The sequence below is a fragment of the Catharus ustulatus genome, chromosome 33 (genome assembly GCF_009819885.2).
Source record: "Catharus ustulatus isolate bCatUst1 chromosome 33, bCatUst1.pri.v2, whole genome shotgun sequence".
NCBI lineage: Eukaryota > Metazoa > Chordata > Aves > Passeriformes > Turdidae > Catharus > Catharus ustulatus.
The window spans coordinates 687236-710700 of NC_046253.1; the positions used below are offsets into that span (position 1 = coordinate 687236).

At 62.5% G+C, this 23465-nt stretch overlaps 2 protein-coding genes across 2 annotated transcripts; both read left to right on the forward strand.

Moving 5' to 3' along the window:
- Positions 1-456: 456 nt before the first annotated feature.
- ECSIT (ECSIT signaling integrator) lies at positions 457-7593 on the forward strand. The gene is made up of 8 exons (XM_033083682.2): positions 457-627; positions 764-1109; positions 1515-1889; positions 3074-3297; positions 4991-5045; positions 6166-6314; positions 7133-7235; positions 7315-7593. The coding sequence occupies exons 1-8, from the start codon at positions 565-567 to the stop codon at positions 7575-7577; spliced, it is 1578 nt and encodes a 525-aa protein (XP_032939573.1). The 5' UTR covers positions 457-564; the 3' UTR covers positions 7578-7593.
- A 1721-nt stretch (positions 7594-9314) lies between these two features.
- ZNF653 (zinc finger protein 653) lies at positions 9315-23013 on the forward strand. The gene is made up of 9 exons (XM_033083683.1): positions 9315-9589; positions 10814-10857; positions 12845-13054; positions 16170-16535; positions 18021-18195; positions 19327-19435; positions 20287-20401; positions 22034-22133; positions 22851-23013. The coding sequence occupies exons 1-9, from the start codon at positions 9315-9317 to the stop codon at positions 22951-22953; spliced, it is 1497 nt and encodes a 498-aa protein (XP_032939574.1). The 3' UTR covers positions 22954-23013.
- Positions 23014-23465: the final 452 nt, after the last annotated feature.

Consider the following 23465-nt stretch of genomic DNA (forward strand, 5'->3'; position numbering starts at 1 on the left):
CGGACACCCCCCCCCCCCCCCCCCCCCAGGACACCGCGGTTCTCCCCCCGCCGCGTTCCCCACTCGGTGCCGTCACCGGATCGGACTCCGCCGCCCCCTCGGGGGGGGGACACGACTCGTCACGGGTGGGGAATGTCCCCCTCCCCCTCCCCGTCCCCGCCCCCTCCCCGCGACTCCGAGACCCCCCCCGGGACTGGGGGGACACCCAGGATTCCCCCCCCATCCCATGGATTTGGGGAACCCCTCATTCCGCCCCCCGGAGCGGCTCTGACGTCATCGTTAAACCCCGTGTGACGTCACGGCCTGTCCCCGTCCCTGAGCTCATCCCGGGGTCCCGCTCTGACGTCACGGGGGAACCCCCTCCGAGCCCCGCCCCCTGCGCGCCCTGCCAATCACCGCGCTCGAGGAGCAAAGCCGCGCCGTGATTGGCTGAGTCGCCAAGCCCCGCCCCCTGACCCCAAGCGCGGGGTCAGAGCCAACATGGCGGCGCCCAGCGGCGCGACCCGGCGTGGGGACAGCGGGACTCGGCCGTGACACCGCGACACCGCGGCCACCAACGGCCACATGAGGCTGAGCTGGGTCCGGGCGCTGCCCCGGGGCCTCTGGGGCAGCCCCGGAGTTCCGGAGGTGCGGGGGAGTCTGGGGGCGCGGGGGACAGCGGGGACATGGGGGACAGAGGGGCTGTGGGGACACGGTGGGGACATTGGGGACATGGCGGGGGTGACACGGGGACAGCTGTGGTGACCCCTGTTCCCCTCCCCAGCTCTGCCGGAGTCTGTGCCAGCGCCCAGCGCGTGCCCCCACCGAGAGGGGCGACACCGCGGGGACCCCAAAACCTCGCGGGCCGCAGCGGCGCCACCCCACCGAGGGCGACACTGCGAGGGGCGACACCCCGAGGGGCGACGGTGACACTGCGAGGGGCGACACCCCGAGGGGCGACGGTGACACTGCGAGGGGCGCCGCCTCGGCGTGGCATCGCCACTTCCAAGAGATACGGGACAAGGAGCGCGGCCCGGAGCCCCGGGACCACCGCCGCGGGCACCTGGGGGGTGACACCTCATGGGGTGGCACCTCGAGGGGTGACACCTTTAGGGATGACACCTTTAAGGGTGAAACCTTTAGGGGTGACATCTCTAGGGGTGAAACCTCGGGGGGTGACACCTTAAGGGGTGAAACTTTTAGGGGTGACACTTTTAGGCATGGCACCTCAAGGGGTGAAACCTTTAGGGGTGGCACTTTTAGGGGTGACACCTCGAGGGGTGACACCTTTAAGGGTGAAACCTCTAGGGGTGACACCTTTAGGGATGGCACCTTTAGGGGTGGCACCTCAGGAGGTGACACCTTTACGGGTGAAACCTTCAGGGGTGGCACTTCAAGGAGTGACACCTTTAGGGGTGGCACCTCAGCAGGAGACACCTTTAAGGGTGACACCTTAAGGGGTGACACTTCTAGGGGTGAAACCTTTAGAGGTGACACTTTTAGGGGTGACACCTCTAGGGATGGCACCTCGGCAGGTGACACCTCCAGTTCCCCACCACCACACCACCGCTCCCACCAGCACCACGATGATTCCCACCAGCAGGACCCCCGCGACGGGGACCCCTCGGAGCCCGGCTCCCCCCGGCGCGGCCCCGCCGCGTTCGAGGCCGCTCTGCGGGCCATGGAGCGGTGGCCGCCGGGCCGCGGGGGCCGCCTGGCGCTGGTGGAGGCGGCGCTGGCGGCGATGGAGGCGCTGGGCGTGGAGCGCAGCGTGGCCGCGTACAACGCGCTGCTGCGGCTGCTGCCCCGCGGGCCGTGGGTGCCGCGCGGGCCGGTGCAGCGGCTGCTGTTCCCGTTCCCGCGGCAGCAGGAGTGCGGCCTGCAGCTGCTCGAGCAGATGGAGCGCTACGGTGAGCAACGGGTGGGGGAATGGGGGTGTCTGGGCAGCTGTGCCATCGGTGTTGGGGTGCTCGTGATGTCCCCAGTGTCCCCAATGTCCTCATGTTCCTGATGTCCTCAATGTTCTCAATGTCCCTGATATCACTGATGTTCCTGATGTTCTCAGTGTCCCTGATATCGCTGATGTCCCTGATGTCCCCAACGTCCCTGATGTCCTCCATGCTCCTGATGTCTCCACTGTCCTCAATGTCCTCGTGTTCCTGGTGTCCCTGATGTTCCTGATGTCCCCAATGTCCTCGTGTTCCAGATGTTCCCGATGTCCCTGGTGTCCCTGATATCCCTCATGTTCCTGATGTTCTCAGTGTCCCAGATATCGCTGATGTCCCCCATGTTCCTGATGTCTCCAGTGTCCCCAATGTCCCTGATATACCTGATGTCCCTCATGTCCCTGATGTTCTCAATGTCCCTGGTGTCCCTGATGTCCCTCATGTCCCCAATGTCCCTGATATACCTGATGTCCCTCATGTCCCTGATGTTCTCAATGTCCCTGGTGTTCCCCATGCTCCTGATGTCTCCACTGTCCTCAATGTCCTCATGTTCCTGATGTCCTCCATGTCCCTGGTGTCCCTGACATCCCTGATATCGCTGATGTCCCTGATGTTCCCCATGGTCCTGATGTTCTCAATGTCCTCGTGTCCCTGATGTCCCCAGTGTCCCAGTGTCCCCATGTCCTCAATGTCCCTGATATTGCTGATTTCCCTTATATTCTCAATGTCCCTGATGTCGCTGATGTTCCTGATGTCCCCCATGTCCCCAATGTCCTCGATGTCCCCAGTGTCCCAGTGTCCCCATGTTCTCAATGTCCCTGATATCACTGATGTCCCTGAAGTCCCCAATGTCCCTGATGTCCCTGATGTTCCTGATGTCCCCAATGTCCTCGTGTTCCTGATGTCCTGATGTTCTTAATGTCCCCCATGTTCCTGATGTCCCCGGTGTCCTCAATGTCCCCGGTGTCCCCCAGGTGTGATGTCTGACAGCATGATGTGACTCCTGCTGCTGTCACCCTCATGTCCCCAGTGTCCCTGATATCCCTGATGTCCCCAATGTCCCCAGGCGTGATCCCCGACGCCGAGACGCGGTTCCTGCTGCTGTGACCCCAATGTCCCCATGTCCCTGATGTCCCCAATGTCCCCAGGCGTGATCCCCGACGCCGAGACGCGGTTCCTGCTGCTGGGGGTGTTCGGGCCGCGCAGCCGCCCGCTCCGGAAGGTGCAGAGGATGATGTTCTGGCTGCCGCGCTTCCGCCACCTGGACCCGCACCCGCTGCCCCCGCAGCCAACCCGGCCCGGGCTGGCGGCCGCGCGCCTGGGGCTGCACCGGATGGCCGGGGACCCGGGGGCCACTGTCACCGTCATACAGGTGGGTACAGGGACAGGGACACTGCTGGGGGACAGGGACAGAGCTGGGGCGGGGACAGGGGCTGCACCGGATGGCCGGGGACCCGGGGGCCATTGTCACCGTCATACAGGTGGGTATGGGGAGGGGGACACTGCTGGGGGACAGGGACACTGCTGGGGGGGACAGGGGCTGCACCGGATGGCCGGGGACCCGGGGGCCACTGTCACCGTCATACAGGTGGGTACAGGGAGGGGACACTGCTGGGGGGGGGACAGGGACAGGACAGGGGCTGCACCGGATGGCCGGGGACCCGGGGGCCACTGTCACCGTCATACAGGTGGGTATGGGGACAGGGACATTGCTGGGGGGACAGGGCTGCACCGGATGGCCGGGGACCCGGGGGCCACTGTCACCGTCATACAGGTGGGTATGGGGACAGGGACAGGACAGGGACAGGGACAGGGACAGGGACAGGGACAGGGACAGGGACAGGGGCTGCACCGGATGGCCGGGGACCCGGGGGCCACTGTCACCGTCATACAGGTGGGTATGGGGACAGGGACACTGCTGGGGGGACAGGGACAGGACAGGGGCTGCACCGGATGGCCGGGGACCCGGGGGCCACTGTCACCGTCATACAGGTGGGTACAGGGAGGGGACACTGCTGGGGGGGGGACAGGGGCTGCACCGGATGGCCGGGGACCCCGGGGCCACTGTCACCGTCATACAGGTGGGTATGGGGACAGGGACATTGCTGGGGGGACAGGGCTGCACCGGATGGCCGGGGACCCGGGGGCCACTGTCACCGTCATACAGGTGGGTATGGGGACAGGGACAGGACAGGGACAGAGCTGGGAGGGGACACAGGACAGGGGCTGCACCAGATGGCCGGGGACCCCGGGGCCATTGTCACCGTCATACAGGTGGGTATGGGGACAGGGACACTGCTGGGGGACAGGGACAGGACAGGGGCTGCATCGGATGGCCGGGGACCCAGGGGCCACTGTCACCGTCATACAGGTGGGTATGGGGACAGAGACAGGACAGGGACAGAGCTGGGGGGGACAGGGGCTGCACCGGATGGCCGGGGACCCCGGGGCCACTGTCACTGTCATACAGGTGGGTATGGGGACAGGGACACTGCTGAGGGAACAGGGACAGAGCTGGGGGACAGGGACACTGCTGGGGACCCCAGAGCCATTGTCACTGTCATACAGGTGGGTACAGGGAGGGGACAGGGACAGAGGTGGGGGGACAGGGGGTGGCACAGGGACGCAGGACAGGACAGGGACACAGCTGAGGGGACAGGGAGACAGATGGGGGGACAGGGATGGGACAGGGACACAGCTGAAGGGACAGTGACACTACTGGGGGGGACAGGGACAGAGCTGAGGGGACAGGGACACAGCTGAGGGGACACAGGACGGGACAGTGACACAGCTGGGGGGACAGGGCTGACACAGGGACACAGGACAGGACAGGGATGACACAGGGACAGTGACACAGCCGGGGGCACAGGGCTGGCACAGGGACAGTGACACAGCTGTGGGGGACAGGGATGACACAGTGACAGTGACACAGCCGAGGGCACAGGGACAGAGCTGAGGGGACAGGGCTGGCACAGGGACAGTGACACAGCCGAGGGGACAGTGACAGTGACACAGCCGAGGGGACAGGGCTGTCCCTGCAGTGACCCCGTGTCCCCTCCCCACAGCCGCCCGTGCCGGACACAGGGGACGATGAGGGCTCCGTGCAGCCCTACATTGTCAGTGAGTGCTGGGGCTGGGGGGCTGGGGGGGCTGGGGGGGTTTGGGGTCCCTTGGGGGTCCCTTGGGAGGGGTTTGGGGGTCTCTGTGATGGATTTGGGGTCCTTTGGGGGTCTCTATGAGGGGGTTTGGGGTCCCTTGGGAAAGTTTTGTTCTTGGGGGGTCTAAGTGAGGGGGTCTGGGGTCTCTTGGGGGGGTCTCTGTGAGGGGGTCTGGGGTCCCTTCTGAGAGGTTTGAGGTTCCTTGGGGGTCTCTCTGAGGGGGTTTGGGGTCCCTTGGGAGGGATTTGAGGTTCCTTGGGGGTCTCTGTGTGGGGAGTTTGGGGTCCCTTGAGAGGATTTGGTGTCCCTTGGGGATCTCTATGAGGGGTTTGGGGTTCCCTGGGGGGTCTCTATGAGGGAGTTTGGGGTCCCTTGTGATGGATTTGAGGTCCCTGGGGGGGTCTCTGTGAGGTTTTGGGGTCCCTTGGGAGTCTCTAAAGGGGTTTGAGGGGTTTGGGGTCCCCTTCAGAGGATTTGGGGTGCCCTAGAGGGGGTTGGTCCCGGGTTTGGGGTCCCTTGGGAGGGGTTTGGGGCTCCTTGGGGGTCTCTGTGAGGGGGTTTGGGGTTCCCTGGGAGGTTTTGGGGTCCCTGGGGGTCTCTGTGAGTGAGGTTTGGGGTTCCTTGTGATGGATTTGAGGTCCCTGGAGGTCTCTGTGAGGGGGTTTTGGGGTCCCTTGGCAGTTTTTGGGGTCCCTCGGGGAGGTTTTGGGGTCCCTCGGGGTCTTTGTGAGTGGGCCCGGGGTCCCTGGGGTGCCCTCCCGCTGTCCCCCGTGTCCCCAGCTGTCCCCCCGTGTCCCCAGCTGTCCCCTGTGTCCCCAGCTGTCCCCCCGTGTCCCCAGCTGTCCCCTGTGTCCCCAGCTGTCCCCCTGTGTCCCCAGCTGTCCCCCTGTGTCCCCCCCGTCCCCCCGTGCCCCCCGTGTCCCCAGCTGTCCCCCCCTGTCCCCAGCTGTCCCTGCTGTCCCCTGTGTCCCCCCCTGTCCCTCCGTGTCCCCAGCTGTCCCCCCGTGTCCCCAGCTGTCCCCAGCTGTCCCCCTGTCCCCCAGCTGTCCCCAGCTGTCCCCTGTGTCCCCCCCTGTCCCCAGGCTCGCAGAGCCCCGAGCAGAGGGAGCTCCTGGCCCAGCACGACCCCGCCCGGGCCGTGTTCGTGGAGGGGCCGTTCCCGCTCTGGCTGCGCGGGACCCTCCTCAAATATTTCGTGTTACGGGGGGACCCCCTGCCCCCCCACCTCAGGGTGAGTCTGGGGGGGGGACAGGGACCCCCAGAACATTCCAGAACCCCCCCAATGCTCAAATATCCCTGCCCAACACCTCAGGGTGAGTCTGGGGGCTCCAGGGACCCCCCAGAACATTCCAGAACCCCCCCAACTCCCCCCCAGGACCCTCCTTAAATGGGAGACCCCCTGCCCAACACCTCAGGGTGAGTCTGGGGGATCCCAGGAGGGGACAGAGACCCCCAGAACATTCCAGAACCTCCCAATGCCCCCCCAGGACCCTCCTCAAATGGGGAACCCAACACCTCAGGGTGAGTCTGGGGGCTCCTGGATGGGACAGGGACCCCCCAGAACATTCCAGAACCCCCCCAGTGCTCAAATATCCCTGCCCATCACTTCAGGGTGAGTCTGGGGGCTCCAGGGACCCCCCAGAACATTCCAGAACCCCCCAATGCTGAAATATCCCTGCCCAACACCTCGGGGTGAGTCTGGGGGATCCTGGGGGGGCTCCAGGAGGGGACAGGGACCCCCAGAACATTCCAGAAACCCCCCAGTGCTCAACTATCCCTGCCCAACACCTCAGGGTGAGTCTGGGGGGGGGACAGGGACCCCCAGAACATTCCAGATCCCCCCCAGGACCCTCCTCAAATGGGGAACCCCCTGCCCAACACCTCAGGGGGCTCTGGGAGGGGACAGGGACCCCCAGAACATTCCAGAACCCCCCAATGCTCCCCAGGACCCTCCTCAAATGGGGAACCCCCTGTCCCCACACCTCAGGGGGCTCCAGGAGGGCACAGAGACCCCCAGAACATTCCAGACCCTCCCCATCGCCCCCCCAGGACCCCCCCCCAGACCCCGAGCGCAGCTTTTACTTCCCCCTGGAGCTGCAGCTGGAGCTGGAGCGCGGCCCCTGGGACGACGAGGAGTTCGATGTGGACGAAGGTGAATTTGGGGAGGGGTCGGGTGGGGGTTTTTGGGGGTTTTTGGGGGTGTCCTGAGCCCCTCCCTGCCCCGTTTTCAGTGGAGGAGGGTCCCGTGTTCGCTCTGTGCGTGCCTGGCGCCGGGGACCGGCGCACCTTGGCCAGGTGGATCTCGGCGCTGCAGGAGCAGAACCCGATTTTGGGCAGAGCCCCCGTGGTGTTCCGGCTCAACGAGGGGGGGGCTGACCCCCGGGAGGGACCCCAGACCCCGCGGTTGGGCACGGGGACCCCCCCCGGGGCGGGGCTGGAGCCCCCCGAGGAGGGGGAGAGAGGGGGAGAGCCCCGGAAAAATAACGGGGAATAAAGGGAGGCTGAGAGTGGAGGGGTCTGTGATGGTTTGGGGGGCTGGGGGGGTCCTGGGGGGGTCCTGGGGGGGTTTGGGTGGGGGTGTGGGGCCTGGTTTGGGGGGGTTTGGGGGGTGTGGGTCCTGTTTGGGGGGTCTGGGGGGGTTTGAGGAGGTCCTGGTGGGGTTTGTGGGTTCTGTTTGGGGGGGTCTGGGGGGGTGTGGGTCCTGTTTGGGGGGGTGTGGGTGGATTTGGGGGGTCTGGGGGGGTTTGGGGGGATGTGGATTCTGTTTTGGGGGGGTGTGGGGGGGCCTGGGGGGGGTCCTGGGGGGGGTTGGGGGGATGTGGGGCCTGTTTTGGGGGGTCTGCGCTGGTCTGGGGGGTCCTGGGGGTGTTTGGGGGGGTCTGGGGGGGTTTGGGGGGTCTGGGGGGGTTTAGGGGGTCCTGGAGGGGTTTGGGAGGGTGTGGGTCCTGTTTTGGGGGGTGTGGGTGGATTTGGGGGGGTCCTGAGGGGGTTTGGGGGGGGTGTGGGTCCTGTTTTGGGGGGCCTGGGGGGGGTTTGGGGGGGTCCTGAGGGGGTTTGGGGGGGGGTGTGGGTCCTGTTTGGGGGGGTCTGGGGGGGTTTGGGGGGATGTGGGTCCTGTTTTGGGGGGTCTGTGGGAATTTGGGGGGTCCTGGGGGGGTTTTGGGGGGTGTGAGTCCTGTTTTGGGGGGGTTGGGGGTTGTTTGTTCTCCCCAGTTGGTGCTGGGGGGTGCTGGGGGTCACTGGGGGTCACTGGGAGGAACTGGGAGGGAGTTGTGTCCCCCCCTCTAAATCTGGGGGGGTCCTCAGTGGGTTCTGGTTTTGGGGGGAGTCCCAAAAAGTTTGGGGGGTCCCCAGTGAATAGATGGGGGTATGTGCACACCTGAGGGCACCTGCACACCTGGGGGTACCTGCACACCTGAGGGCACGTGCACATCCCTCACCTGGTGATACCTGCACACCTGGGGGTACCTGCTCACGCCTCACCTGGGGGTACCTGCACACCTGAGGGTACCTGTTCACCTCTCACCTGCACATCTCACACCTGGCGGTACCTGCACACCCCTCACATGCTGACTTCTCACCTGGGGGTACCTGCACACCTTTCACCTGCTGACCTCACACCTGCTGACCTCACACATGGGGTACCTGCTCACCTGAGGGTACCTGCACACCCCTCACCTGGTGATAACTGCTTACCTGGTGATACCTGCTCACCAGAGGGTACCTGTTCACCTCTCACCTGTTCACGTCTCACCTGTTCACCTCACACCTGGAGATACCTGCACATCCCTCACCTGGGGTATCTGCACACCTGGGGGTACCTGCTCACCTCACACCTGGTGATACCTGGCACACCTGAGGGTACCTGTTCACCTCACACCTTGTGATACCTGGCACACCTGAGGGTATGTGCTTACCTCTCACCTGTTCACCTCACACCTGGTGATACCTGGCACACCTGAGGGTACCTGTTCACCTCTCACCTGGGTGTACCTGCACACCCCTCACCTGGGGTCACACGGTAGCGATGCGACCGCGGCCCCCTCTGGTGACACCCCCAAAAAAAAACCCGAAAAAACCCCACAACGGGCAGGCCGTGCGCATGCGCACGGAGCCGCGCCGCCACGCAGAGACGTCATCAGAGCGCGCCGCGCACTGAACCGCTTCGTCGCATCGCTGACGTCATCACAGCGCGCAAACACAGCGTGACGTCATCACAGCGCGCCGCGCCATGAGCGCGGCCGAGCGCGGCCCCGGCGCCCCCGCGGCTCCCGGGGGTCCCGACCCCGGCGGGGGCCGCAAAGCTCGGGGGCGGCCCCGGCTCACCGAGACCGACCGGGCCCGGCGGCGCCTCGAGTCGCGCAAGAAGTACGACGTGAGGCGGGTGTACCTGGGCGAGGCGCACGGGCCCTGGGTGGAGCTGCGGCGCCGCAGCGGATGGAGCGACGCCAAGCTGGCGGCCTACCTGCTGGGGCTGGAGCGGGGCCAGCGAGCGGGGCGGCGCGGGTGAGCCGGGGGGGGTGATGGGGATGGGGAGGGGGTCGGGGAGGCGCTGCCGGAGAGGGTTGGGGGGCAGAGCGGGGCCGGGCTCGGGGGAGAGGGAGCGGCGCTGTCCGCGGTGCTGAAGGGCTGTGCTTCAGCGTGTTCTTCCTCAGCGTGTAATTCCTCATCGTGTTCTTCCTCATCGTGTTCTTCTTCATCGTGTTCTTCCTCATCTTGTGATTCTTCATCGTGTTCTTGCTCAGCGTGTTCTTCCTCATCCTCGTTATCCTCATCCTCTTCTTCTTCATCATCATCTTCATCTTCTTCTTCCTCATCCTGTAATTCCTCAGCGTGTTCTTGCTCAGTGTGTAATTCCTCATCTTGTAATTCTTCATCGTGTTCTTCCTCAGCGTGTTCTTCCTCAGCGTGTTCTTCTTCATCGTGTTCTTCCTCATCCTCGTCATCCTCATCATCGTCTTCATCCTCTTCATCCTCATCCTGTTCGTCCTCATCCTTGTCATTGTCATCGTCTTCCTCCTCCTTGTCTTCTTCTTCATCATTTTCTTCCTCATCGTGTTCTTCCTCATCCTCATCATCTTCTTCTTCATTGTCTTCTTCTTCATCATCTTCTTTTTCTTCCTCATCATCTTCATCCTCATCCTCTTGTTCCTCATCCTTGTCATCCTCATTCTCTTCTCCCTCATCCTCTTCTTCTTCATCATCATCTTCTTCTTCCTCATCATCTTCATCCTCATCCTCTTGTTCCTCATCCTCGTCATCCTCATCCTCTTCTGCCTCATCATCTTCTTCTTCATCATCTTCTTCATCATCTTCATCATCTTCTTCATCATCTTCTTCCTCATCCTCATCATCGTCCTCTTTTTCATCATCTTCGTCCTCATTCTCTTCCTCCTCATCCTCTCCCTCCTGTCCCGCTCCTCTTCCTCTCTCTCATCTCCCGGTCGTTCCTGGTGCTCTGAGGATGAAGAACTTGAGGAAGAGGAGGAGGAGGAGGAAGGAGCAGGGGTGGAGGAGGAGGAAGGAGCAGGGGTGGAGGAGGAGGAGGAGGAGGAAGGCTGGGGGGGATGATGAAGGATGAGGATGAAGATGAGGATGAGGATGAAGATGAGGATGGGAAGGTTGGGTTGAGGGCTCAGCAGGATGAGGAGGAGGATGAGGAGGGGGAGGAAGGCCGGGGGTCCTGCAGAAGCCCCCTCCCCTCCTCCCACCCCGTCCCTGTGCCCACAGCAAACCCTGGGAGCAGCTCCCGAAAAAACCCAAACGCAAGAAAAGTGAGTTGGTGATTTGGGGGGGGCTGGGCCTGATTTGGGGGGCTGTGCCTGATTTGGGGGGGCTGGGCCTGATTTGGGGAGGGGGCTGTGTCTGATTTGGGGGGCTGGGCCTGATTTGGGGGCTGTGCTTGATTTGGGGGGGGGCTGTGCCTGATTTGGGGAGGGGGCTGTGCCTGATTTGGGGGGGCTGTGCCTGATTTGGGGGGGGCTGTGCCTGATTTGGGGGACTGTGCCTGATTTGGGGGGGCTGGGCCTGATTTGGGGGGGCTGGGCCTGATTTGGGGGGGGCTGTGTCTGATTTGGGGGGCTGTGCCTTATTTTGGGTTCTGTCCCTCACTTTGGGGGGGCTGTCCCTGATTTGGGGTTCTTCCCCTCACTCTGGGGCTCTCCCCCTGACTTTGGGGTGCCATCCCTCACTCCGGGGCTGTCCCCTGCCCGTGTCCCCCCCCTGACCCTCTGTCCCCATCCCTCACTCTGGGATTCTCACTCTGGGGTTCTCTCCCCATGCCCCTGTGTCCCCCCCATGCCCGTGTCCCCATCCCTGAGTCTGTGTCCCCATCCCTCACTTTGGGGTTCTGTCCCTCACTCTGGGGTTCTCCCACTGTCCCTCTGTCCCCATCCCTTCCCCTGTGTCCCTGTCCCTCAATCTGGGGTGCTGTATCTCACTTTGGGGTTTTCCCCCTGACCCTGTGTCACCCCCCCTACCCCTCTGTCCCCATCCCTGACCCTGTGTCCCCATCCCTCACTTTGGGGTTCTCCCCCTCACTTTGGGGTGCCATCCTTCACTCTGGGATTCCCCATCCCTCACTCCGGGGCTCTCCTCTGCCCCTGTGTCACCTCCCCTGACCCCCTGTCAAACCCCCTGCCCCTCTGTCCCCATCCCTCACTTTGGGGCTCTCTCCCTGACTCTCTGTCCCCATCTGTGACCCTCTGTCCCCATCCCTGCCCCTGTGTCACCCCCCCTGACCCGGTGTCCCCATCCCTGACTCTGGGGTGCTGTATCTCACTTTGGGGTTCTCCCCGTCACTCTGTGTCACCATCCCTCACTCCGGGGCTCTCCCCTGCCCCTCTGTCCCCATCCCTGCCCCTCTGTCCCCACCTCTGTCCCTCTGTCCCCACCTCTGCCCCTCTGTCCCCTCCCCTGCCCCTGTGTCACCCTCCCTGACTCTGGGGTTCTCACTGGGGTTCTCCCCTCACTCTGTGGCTCTCCCCTGTCCCTGTGTCACCCCCGTGTCCCCTCCCCTGACCCTGTGTCACCCCCCCTGCCCCTCTGTCCCCATCCCTGACTCTGGGGTTCTCACTCTGGGGTTCTCCCTCTGACTTTGGGGTTCTCCCCTGACCCTGTGTCACCATCCCTCACTCTCTGTCTCCATCCCTGTCTCTGTGTCCCCATCCCTGACCCTCTGTCCCCTCCCCTGTCCCTCTGTCCCCATCCCTGACCCTCTGTCCCCACCCCTGTCCCTCTGTCCCCTCCCTTGCCCCTGTGTCACCCTCCCTGACTCTGGGGTTCTCACTGGGGTTCTCCCCTCACTCTGTGGCTCTCCCCTGTCCCTCTGTCACCCTCCCTGACCCTGTGTCACCCCCCCTGTCCCCTCTGTCCCCATCTCTCACTCTGGGGCTCTCTCCTGACTTTGTGTCCCCATCCCTGACTCTGGGGTGCTGTATCTCACTTTGGGGTTCTCCTCCTCACTCTGTGTCCCCATCCCTCACTCCGGGGCTCTCCCCGGACCCTGTGTCACCCCTCCTGTCCCTCTGTCACCACTCCTGACCCTGTGTCACCTCTCCTGTCCCTCTGTCACCCCTCCTGTCCCTTCTGTCCCCACCCCTGACCCTCTGTCCCCATCTCTGACTCGGCTTCTCACTCTGGGTTTCTCCCCTGACTTTGGGGTTGTCCCCCTCACTCTGTGTCACCATCCCTCACTCTGGGGCTCTCCCCTGTCCCTCTGTCACCCTCCCTGACCCCTCTGTCCCCTCCCCCGTCCCGCAGGACGCCGGCGGAACGTGAACTGCCTGCGGCACGCGGTGATCTGGTACGAGGATCACCGGCAGCGCTGCCCGTACGAGCCGCGCCTGGCCGAGCTGGACCCCTCGGTGGGGCTCTACACCACGGCCGTGTGGCAGTGCGAGCGCGGCCACCGCTACTTCCAGGACCTGCACTCGCCCCTGCGGCCCCTCAGCGACTCCGAGGGCGACGACGGTCAGGGAGGGGGTGGGGAGGGGGGTTGGGGGGGGGTTGGGGGTCCTACGGGGGGGGGGTTGGGGGTTTTTGGGGTGTGGGAGGGGGTTTGGGGGGCACACAAGGGGGTTTGGGGGGCACATAGGAGGGGTTTTGGGGGTATACAGGGGGGTTTGGGGGGCACATGGAGGGGGTTTTGGGGGGGATTTTGGGGTTTGAGAGGCATGCAGGGTGGGGTTTTGGGGGGGTTTTGGGGGTTTAGGGGGCACATGGAGGGGGTTTGGGGGGGTTTGGGGGGGGTTTTGGGGTCTGGGGGGTATACAAGAGGGGTTTTGGGGGGGATTTTGGGGTTTGAGAGGCATGCAGGGTGGGATTTTGGGAGGGTTTTGGGGGTTTAGGGGGCACATGGAGGGGGGTTTTGGGGCATACAGGGGAGTTTTTTGGGTGGGTTTTGGGATGTTTTTGGGGTTTGGAGGGCACACTGGAGGGGTTTTGGGGGCTGGGCTGGGGTTTAGGGGGCACACGGGGTTTTTTGGGTGGGTTTTTGGGGTTTGAGAGGCACACAGGGATTTTTTTTGGGTGGGTTTGGGGGGCATACAGGGGTTTTTTTTTGGGGGGTTTTTGGGGGTGTGGGTGGGATTTGGGGGACAAAGGGGGGGTTTTGGGGTGTTTGGGGGGTGGTGTGTGGGGCTGGGAGTGGGGCTGGGGGGCACACAGGAGGGTTTTGGGGAGTGGGAGGGGGTTTTGGGGCATACAGGAATTTTTTTGGGTGGGTTTTGGGGGGTTTTTGGTGTTTGGGGGGCACACAGGGGGATTTTTTGGGTGGGGTTTGGGGGTTTTTTGGGGGTTTGAGGGGCATACAGGGGAGTATTTTGGGTGGGTTTTGGGGGGTTTTTGGGGTTTGGGGGGTATGCAGGGATCTTTTTTGGGTGGGTTTTGGGGGTTTTTTTGGGGTTTGGGGGGTATACAGGGTTTTTTTTTGGGGGGGGTTTTGGGGTTTGGGAGACACATGGAGGGGGGTTTTTGGGGCACACAGGGCTTTTTTTTGGGTGTGTTTTGGGAGGTTTTGGGGTTTGAGGGGCATACAGGGGGGTTTTTGGGGTGTGGGTGGGGACGGGGGGCACACTGGAGGGGTTTTGGGGGGGGTTTGGGGCACACAGGGTGGGGTTTTGGGGGGGTTTTTGGGGTTTGAGTGGCATACAGGGGTTTTTTTTTGGGTGGGTTTTGGGGGGTTTTTTTGGGTTTAGGGGGCACACAGGGGGGTTTTGAGTGGTTTTTGGGGGGTTTTTGGTGTTTGGGGGGTATACAGGGGTTTTTTTTAGGGGGGATTTTGGGAGGTTTTTGGGGGTTGAGGGCATACAGGAGGGTTTTTTTGGGTGAGGTTTGGGGGGTTTTTGGGGTTTGGGGCATACAGGGGTTTTTTTTGGGGTGGGTTTTGGGGGTTTTGGGGGGTACATAGGGGGGTTTTGGGGGGTAGGGAGGGTTTGAGGGGCACGTGGTTGTTTTTTTTTGGGATGTTTTGGGGGGGTTTTGGAGGGTTTTTGGGGTTTGGGGGGTACATGGAGGGGGTTCAGGGGGCACACAGGGTGGGGTTTTGGGGGAGTTTTAGGGGTTTGAGTGGCATACAGGGGTTTTTTTTGGGTGGGTTTTGGGGATTTTTGGGGTTTGGAGGGCACATGGAGGGGGTTTTGGGGCATACAGGGGGATTTTTTGTGGCGTTTTGGGGTTTGGGGGGCACACAGGGGGGTTTTGGGGGAGTTTGGGGTTTAGGGGGCACATGGAGGGGGTTTTGGGGCATACAGGGGGTTTTTTGGGTGGGTTTTGGGGGGGGTTTTGGGGTCTGGGGCTACACAGGGGGGTTTTTGGGGGGCTTTTTGGGGGGTGTTTGGGGTATGGGAGGTGGTGTGTGGGGCTGGGAGTGGGGCTGGGGGGCACACAGGAGGGTTTTGGGGGGTGGGAGGGGGTTTTTGGGGCATACAGGGATTTTTTTGGGTGGGTTTTGGGGGGTTTTAGGGGTTTGGGGGGCACACAGGGGGATTTTTTGGGTGGGGTTTGGGGGGTTTTTGGGGTCTGGGGGGCACATGGAGGGGGGTTTTTGGGTGGGACTTGGGGTTTTTTTTGGGGTTTGGGGGCATACAGGGTTTTTTTTGGGGGGGTTTTTTGGGGTTTGGGGGGCACATGGAGGGGGTTTTGGGGGATTTTTGGGGTTTGAGGGTTGGTGTGTGGGGCTGGGATGGGGTTTTGGGGGGTGGGAGGGGGTTTAGGGGGCACACAGGGTGGGTTTTTGGGGGGGGTTTGGAAAGTTTGGGAGGGGTTTTAGGGGTTTGAGTGGCATACAGGTTTTTTTTTTGGGTGAGGTTTGGGGGGTTTTGGGTTTGGGGAGCACATGGAGGGGGGTTTTTGGGTGGGGTTTGGGGTTTTTTTTGGGGTTTGGGAGGCACACAGGGGGGGTTTGGGGTTTGGGAGGGGGTTTAGGGGGCACATGGAGGGGGTTTTGGGGCATACAGGGGGATTTTGTGGGGCTTTGGGAGGTGGTGTGTGGGCCTGGGGGGTTTTGGGGGGGCATTTTGGGGGGAGTTTGGGGGGTTTGGGGGATATACAGGGAGTATTTTGGGTGAGTTTTGGGGGTTTTTTGGGGTTTGAGGGGCATACAGGGTTTTTTTTTGGGTGGGTTTTGGGGGATTTTGGGGTGTGGGTGGGGTCTGGGGGGCACACAGGTGGTTTTTGCGGGGGGTTTTGGGGGGTTTTGGGGTTTGAGGGGCACACAGGGGGGTTTTTTGGGGGGGTTTTGGGGTTTGGGGGGCACATGGAGAGGGGTTTTGGGGCATACAGGGGGGTGTTTGGGGGTTGGGAGGGGGTTTAGGGGGCACACAGGGGGTTTTTGGGTGGGTTTTGGGATTTTTTTGGGGTTTTGGAGGCACACAGGGGGGTTTTTGGGGTGGTGTGTGGTGTCAGTTGTCCATTTTTGGGATGAGAGGATTCCTGGAGATCAGAGCTGATTTTTGGGGGGGTGCTGTGAGACTCTGCTGATCTTTGAGAACACCCTGCCCATTTTTTGGGGCCATTTCACCTCTCACAAATTTATTTTTTTTTTGGGGTGGGGGTCTCTCCTTCACCTCCCCTTTTCCCTCCACAGCTCCTGGCTCTTCCTCCTCCTCCTCCTCCTCCTCCTCCTGCAGCTCTGAGGCAGCTCCAGGGGGGGCTCCTGCCCTCCCAGCCCCCCCTCCCGGGGGTCCCACCCCCAATTCCGGGGGTCCCGGGGGTCCAGCCCCCCCTGAAGCTTTGGAGGCCGTGGTTTGTGTCCCCCTGCCCCTCCCCCTCCCCACTCGGGGGGGGTTGGATGGGGGAGCCCCCCCCACCCTCCTGCAGGGTCCCCCCCTCCTCATTTTGGGTTATGAGGCTCTGGGGGGGCTCCAGCTCGGGGTGGGGGGGCCCGAGGTGCTGCTGGAAGGGGGGGGGTCCTTCCCTGCCCCCCCTGGGGAGCCCCAGCTGCCCAAGACAGGTGAGGGGGGAGGGGGAATTGGGGAGGGGGGAAATTGGGGGGGATTTGGGGGGTCTGGGGGGGTGGATTTGGGGGGGATTTGGGGGGGATTTGGAGGGTCTGGGTTGGATTTGGGGTCCTGAGGGGGATTTTGGAGGCGATTTGGGGGGTCTGGGATGGATTTGGGGGTGGATTTGGGGGGTCTGGGGGGGTCTGGGGGTGGATTTGGAGGGGTTTTGGGGTGGATTTGGGGGGGATTGGGGGGTCTAGGGGTTGATTTGGGGGGATTTTGGGGGTCTGGGGTGGATTTGGGGGTCTGAGGGTTGAATTTGGGGGGTGTGGGGGTGGATTTGTGGGGGATTTGGGGGTCTGGGCTGGATTTTGGGGTGGATTTGGGGTCCTGGGGGGGATTTTGGGAGGGTCTGGGGTGGATTTGGGGATCTGGGGGGCATTTGGGGGGTCTGGGAGTGGATTTTGGGTCCTGGGTGTGGATTTGGGGGTCTGAGGGTTGATTTGGGGTGGATTTTGGGGGCCCTGGGTGGATTTGGGTTGGATCTGGGGGAATTTTTGGGGTCTGGGGTGGATTTGGGGTGGATTTTGGGGGGATTTGGGAGGTCTGGGTTGGTTTTGGGGAGCATTTGGGGGGTCTGGGGGTGGATTTGGAGGGTCCTGGGTTGGATTTGGGGGGGTTTTGGGGGGCCTGGGTTGGATTTTGAGGGTCTGGGGCGGATTTGGGGGTCTGGGGGTTGATTTGGGGGGAATTTTGGGAGTCTGGGTTGGATTTGGGGGGGATTTTGGGGAGGATTTGGGGGGTCTGGGTGGATTGGGGTGGATTTGGGGGGTCTGGGATGGATTTTGGGTACTGGGGGTGGATTTGGGGATGAATTTTGGGGGGTCTGGGTGGATTTGGGGGGATTTTTGGGGTCTGGGGTGGATTTAGGGGGTCTGGGGGTGGATCTGGGTTGGATTTGGGAGTCTGGGTTGGATTTGGGGGGGGTCTGGGGGGATTTTGGGGGAATTTGGGGTGGATTTGGGGGTTTGGGGGTGGATTTGAGGGGGTCTGGTTGGATTTGAGTTGGATTTTGCGGGTCTTAGTTGGATTTTGGGGGGATTTGGGGGTCCTGGGTTGGATTTGGGGTGGATTTTGGGGGGTCTAGGGTGGATTTGGAGGGTCTGGGAATGGATTTGGGGGGATTTTGGGTGTCTGGGGTGGGTCTGGCTTGGATTTGAGGGGGATTTTAGGGGATCTGGGCTGGATTTTGGGGATCTGGGGGGGCTCTGGGTTGGATTGGGGTGGATTTGGGGGGAATTTTGGGAATCTGGAGGGGATTTGGGGGGGATTTGGGGGGTCTGGGTTGGATTTGAGGGGGATTTTGGGGGTCCTGGATGGATTTGGGGTGGATTTGGGGTGGATTTTGGGGGGATTTGGGGGTCCTGGATTGGATTTGGGGGGTCCTGGGTTGGATTTGGGGTGGATTTCGGGGGTCTCACCACCCCCCCCATCAGAGGAGGACGAGGAGCTCCCGGGGCTGAGGCTGAAGCAGGAGGAGCCGCCCCTCCCCCACCCCCCCAGCGAGCCCCTCCCCCCAGAGCCCCCCCGGGAGCCCCCCCGGGACCCCTCCCCCCCCGAGGAGCCCGAGGGGTCGGCGATCATCTACGAGATCCCCCGGGAGACCCCCAGGTCTGGGGGGGCATTGGGGGGTCAGGGGTCATTGGGGGGGTCAGGGGTCATTGGGGGGGTCAGGGGTCATTGAGGGGGTCAGGGGTCATTTGGTGGGGGACACCTGGGGGGTCCAGGGTTCATTTTTGGGGTCAGGGGTGTCCCTGTGGAGGTCAGGGGTCATTTGGGGGGGGGGTCTCAGGGGTAATTTTTGGGCTTTGGGGTGTCCCTAGGGGGGTCAGGGGTCATTTGGGGGGTCAGGGGTCATTTGGGGGGGTCAGGGGCAATTTGGGGGGGGTCTCAGGGGTCATCTAGGGGGGTCTGGGGAGTCCCTGTGGGGGTCAGGGGGCATTGGGGGGGGACACCTGGGGGGTCAGGGGTCATTTTTGGGGTCTGGGGTGTCCCTAGGGGGGGTCAGGGGTCATTGGGGGATGTCCAGGGGTCATTTGGGGGGGTCCAGGGTTCATTTTTGGGGTCAGGGGTCATTGAGGGGGGTTTGGGGAGTCCCTAGAGGGGGGGTCAGGGGGGCATTTTTGGGGTCAGGAGTGTCCCTGAGGGGGGTCAGGGGTCATTTGGGGGGGTCCAGGGGTCATTTGGGGGGGTCCAGGGGTCATCTGGGGGGGTTCAGGGGTCATTTGGTGGTCAGGGGTGTCCCTGGGGGGGTCAGGGGGCATTGGGGGGGATCCAGGGGACATCTGGGGGTGGGTCCAGGGGTCATTTGGGGAGGTCAAAGGTCATTTTTTTTGCATCAGTGGTGTCCCTAAAGGGGGGGTCAGGGGTCATTTTTGGGGTTTGGGATGTCCCTAGAGGGGGATCAGGGGTTATTTGGGGGGTCCAGGGTTCATTTTTTGGGTCAGGGGTATCCCAGGGTGGGGGTCAGGGGTGTCCCTGTGAGGTCAGAGGTCATTTGGGGGGGTCAGGGGTCATTTTTGGGGTGTCCCTGAGGGGGGTTCACGTTACCTGAGTTTGTAAACCAGGGGGGTGGGAAACACCCGGGAGAGTTTTGGGGTTCATGGGGGGGGGGAATTTCTGAGGTTTGGGGGTTTGGGGTGAATTTGGGGGATGCTCAGAGGGGTTGAGGACCCCCCAGGTGAGGCCCAGCTCCCACCTGTGCCCCCCTGAGGGGGAGGGGCCTGACCCTGAGCTCCGCAGGCGCCGCCGGAGCCGCCGGGGCCGGGACCCCTCCCCAGAGCCCCCCGAGCCCCCCCAGCCCCTGAGCTGCCCCTGTGGGGAGGAGTTCGGTGCCCTCAGTGCCCTCCAGGTGAGACCCCTCCCCTTTACCTGTCCCCTCACCTGTGCCAGACCCCTCAGACCCCTCCTCACCTGTGCCAGACCCCTCCTCACCTGTCCCTCTCACCAGTGCCAGACCCCTCAGACCCCCCCTCACCTGTGCCAGACCCCTCAGACCCCCTGTCACCTGTGCCAGACCCCTCCTCACCTGTCCTGTCCCTCTCACCTGTCCCATCCCCCCTCACCTGTCCCATCCCCCCTCACCTGTCCCATCCTCTCTCACCTGTCCCATCCCCTCTCACCTGTCCCATCCCCCCTCACCTGTCCCATCCCCCCTCACCTGTCCTGTCCCTCTCACCTGTCCCTGTCCCTCTCACCTGTCCCCCCTCACCTGTCCCATCCCCTCTCACCTGTCCCATCCCCCCTCACCTGTCCCATCCCCCCTCACCTGTCCTGTCCCTCTCACCTGTCCCCTCTCACCTGTCCCATCCCCCCCTCTCACCTGTCCCCTCTCACCTGTCCCATCCCCTCTCACCTGTCCTGTCCCCTCCTCACCTGTCCCTGTCCCTCTCACCTGTCCCATCCCCCCCTCTCACCTGTCCCCTCTCACCTGTCCCATCCCCCCTCACCTGTCCCATCCCCCCTCACCTGTCCCTGTCCCTCTCACCTGTCCCATCCCCCTCTCACCTGTCCCCCCTCACCTGTCCCTCTCACCTGTCCCCCCTCACCTGTCCCTCTCACCTGTCCCTCTCACCTGTCCCAGCCCCTCTCACCTGTCCCTGTCCCCTCTCACCTGTCCCTGTCCCTCTCACCTGTCCCATCCCCCCTCACCTGTCCTGTCCCTCTCACCTGTCCCCCTCACCTGTCCCTGTCCCCCCCCAGACCCACCTGAGCCTGCAGCACCGCAGGGGCCGGGCCCAGCTGTGCCCCCAGCCCGGCTGTGGGAAGAGATTTCACCTGGCCAAGCACCTGCAGAGGCACCTGGGCGTGCACTCAGGTGAGAGACCAGGTGTGTGTGACCCAAAATTCACATTTGTACCTTCAAAATTCCCTTTTTGTCCCCCCAAAATTCCCTTTTGTGCTCCCAAAATTCCATTTTGTCCCCCCAAAATCCTCCCCAAGAGGTTTTACCTGGGCAAAAACCACCTGTGCTGGAGTGTGGTCACCTCTCAGGTGTGTCCCCAGGTGTGTGTGACCCCAAAATTCACATTTGTACCCCCAAAATCCCATTTTGTACCTCCAAAATTCACCTTTGTACCCCCAAAATTCTCCCCAAGAGTTTTTACCTGGCCAAGCACCTGTGCTGGAGTGTGGTCACCTCCCAGGTGAGAGCCCAGGTGTGTGACCCTCAAAATCCAGCTTTGTGCCTCCCAAAATTCACCTTTTTGTCCCCCCAAAATTCCCTTTTATCCCCCCAAAATTCACCTTTGTCCTCCCCAAAATCCTCCCCAAGAGGTTTCACCTGGCCAAGCACCTGTGCTGCAGTGTGGTCACCTCCCAGGTGTGTCCCCAGGTGTGTGACCCCCAAAATTCAGCTTTGTCCCCCCAAAATTCCCTTTTTTTCCCCCAAAAATCCTCCCCAAGAGGTTTTACCTGTGCAAAAACCACCTGTGCAGGCACCTGGGTGTGCACTCAGGTGAGAAACCAGGTGTGTGACCCCAAAATTCACCTTTGTACCTCCCAAATTCCCTTTTGTGCTCCCAAAATCCACCTCTGTCCCCCCAAATTCCCCTTTTTGTCCTCCCAAAATCCTCCCCAAGAGGTTTTACCTGGGCAAAACCCACCTGTGCTGGAGTGTGGTCACCTCTCAGGTGTGTCCCCAGGTGTGTGACCCCTAAAATTCACCTTTGTACCTCCAAAATTCCCATTTTGTACCTCCAAATTCCCTTTTTGTCCCCCCAAAATTCTCCCCAAGAGATTTCACCTGGCCAAGCACCTGCAGCAGCACCTGGGCGTGCACTCAGGTGAGAAACCAGGTGTGTGATCCCAAAATTCACCTTTGTACCTCCAAAATCCACCTTTGTACCCCCAAAATCCCATTTTGTACCTCCAAAATTCACCTTTGTACCCCCAAAATCCTCCCCAAGAGATTTCACCTGGCCAAGCACCTGCAGAGGCACCTGGGAGTGCACTCAGGTGAGAGCCCAGGTGTGTGACCCCCAAAATCCACCTTTGTCCTCCCAAAATTCCCTTTTTTTGCCCCAAAATCCTCCCCAAGAGATTTCACCTGGGCAAAACCCACCTGTGCTGGCACCTGGGCGTGCACTCAGGTGAGAAACCAGGTGTGTGATCCTCAAATGTCACCTTTGTACCTCCAAAATTCCCTTTTATCCCCCCAAAATTCACCTTTGTCCTCCCCAAAATCCTCCCCAAGAGATTTCACCTGGCCAAGCACCTGCAGAGACACCTGGGCGTGCACTCAGGTGAGAAACCAGGTGTGTGACCCCCAAAATCCACCTTGGTCCTCCTCAAATTCCCCTTTTTATCCCTCCAAAATTCCCTTTTTTTCCCCCAAAAATCCTTCCCAAGAGTTTTTACCTGGCCAAACACCTGTGCAAGCTCGTGGTCACCTCTCAGGTGTCCCCTCCCAGGTGTCCCCTCCCCTCTCAGGTGTCCCCTCCCTCCCCAGGTGCCCGGGGCTTCACCTGTGACACCTGTGGCAAATCCTTCAAGCGCAAGAATCACCTGGAAGTTCACAGGAGGACGCACACGGGGGAGACCCCCCTGCAGTGAGTGCTGGGACCCCTCCCCAACACACCTGAGCTCACCTGGGGGGTCCCAGAGACACCTGAGCCCACCTGGGGGGTCCCAGCCACACCTGGGGGTCCCAGCCACACCTGAGCTCACCTGGGGGGTCCCAGACACACCTGAGCCCACCTGGGGGGTCCCAGCTCACACCTGGGGGGTCCCAGAGACACCTGAGCCCACCTGGGGGGTCCCAGACACACCTGAGCCCACCTGGGGGGTCCCAGACACACCTGAGCTCACCTGGGGGGGTCCCAGACACACCTGGGGGGTCCCAGACACACCTGGGGGTCCCAGCACACACCTGAGGGGTCCCAGACACACCTGAGGGGTCCCAGACACACCTGAGCTCACCTGGGGGGTCCCAGACACACCTGAGGGGTCCCAGACACACCTGAGCTCACCTGGGGGGTCCCAGACACACCTGGGGCGTCCCAGCACACACCTGGGGGGTCCCTGACACACCTGAGCCCACCTGGGGGGGGTCCCAGAGACACCTGGGGGGTCCCAGCCACACCTGAGCTCACCTGGGGAGTCCCAGACACACCTGAGCTCACCTGGGGGGTCCCAGACACACCTGAGCTCACCTGGGGGGTCCCAGACACACCTGGGGGGTCCCAGCTCACACCTGGGGGGTCCCAGCACCCACCTGAGCCCACCTGGGGGTCCCACACCCACGTGAGCCCCCCTTGCCCCCGCAGGTGCGAGCTGTGCGGGTTCCGCTGCCGCCAGCGCGCCTCCCTCACCTGGCACATGAGGAGACACGGGGGGCTCAAGGGGCACCCCGAGCCCCGGGGCACCTAGGGGACCCCTCCTCCATTTACCTGGGCTCACCTGGGCTCACCTGAGATCACCTGGGTTCACCTGAGATCACCTGAGCTCATCTGGGATCACCTGGACTCACCTGAGCCCCCCCCTGGACTCACCTGAGCTCACCTGGGCTCACCTGAGACCCCCCTGAGCTCACCTGAGCCCCCTCGATTTACCTGGGCTCACCTGGACTCACCTGAGCACACCTGAGCCCCCCCCGGACTCACCTGAGCTCACCTGGACACACCTGGGCACACCTGAGCCCCCCCCTGGGCTCACCTGAGATTACCTGGGCTCACCTGGACTCACCTGAGTCCCCCTGGGCTCACTTGGACTCACCTGGACTCACCTGAGCTCACCTGGGCTCACCTGAGAACCCCCAGACTCATCTGAGCCCCTCCCGGACTCACCTGAGCTCACCTGAGCTCACCTGAGCTCACCTGAGCCCCCCTGGACTCACCTGGACTCACCTGAGCCCCTCCTCGGACTCACCTGAGCTCACCTGA

Bases quoted from the DNA above. Each gene is read 5' to 3' on its own strand.
- ZNF653 (XM_033083683.1), top strand. From the start codon at position 9,315: ATGAGCGCGGCCGAGCGCGGCCCCGGCGCCCCCGCGGCTCCCGGGGGT. The intron at 13,055-16,169 runs GTCAGGGAGGGG...TTCCCTCCACAG, and splicing joins CGACTCCGAGGGCGACGACG to CTCCTGGCTCTTCCTCCTCC. The intron at 16,536-18,020 runs GTGAGGGGGGAG...CCCCCCCATCAG, and splicing joins GCCCCAGCTGCCCAAGACAG to AGGAGGACGAGGAGCTCCCG.
- ECSIT (XM_033083682.2), top strand. From the start codon at position 565: ATGAGGCTGAGCTGGGTCCGGGCGCTGCCCCGGGGCCTCTGGGGCAGC. The intron at 1,110-1,514 runs GTGAAACCTTTA...GCACCTCGGCAG, and splicing joins TAGGGATGACACCTTTAAGG to GTGACACCTCCAGTTCCCCA. The intron at 6,315-7,132 runs GTGAGTCTGGGG...TCGCCCCCCCAG, and splicing joins CCCTGCCCCCCCACCTCAGG to GACCCCCCCCCAGACCCCGA.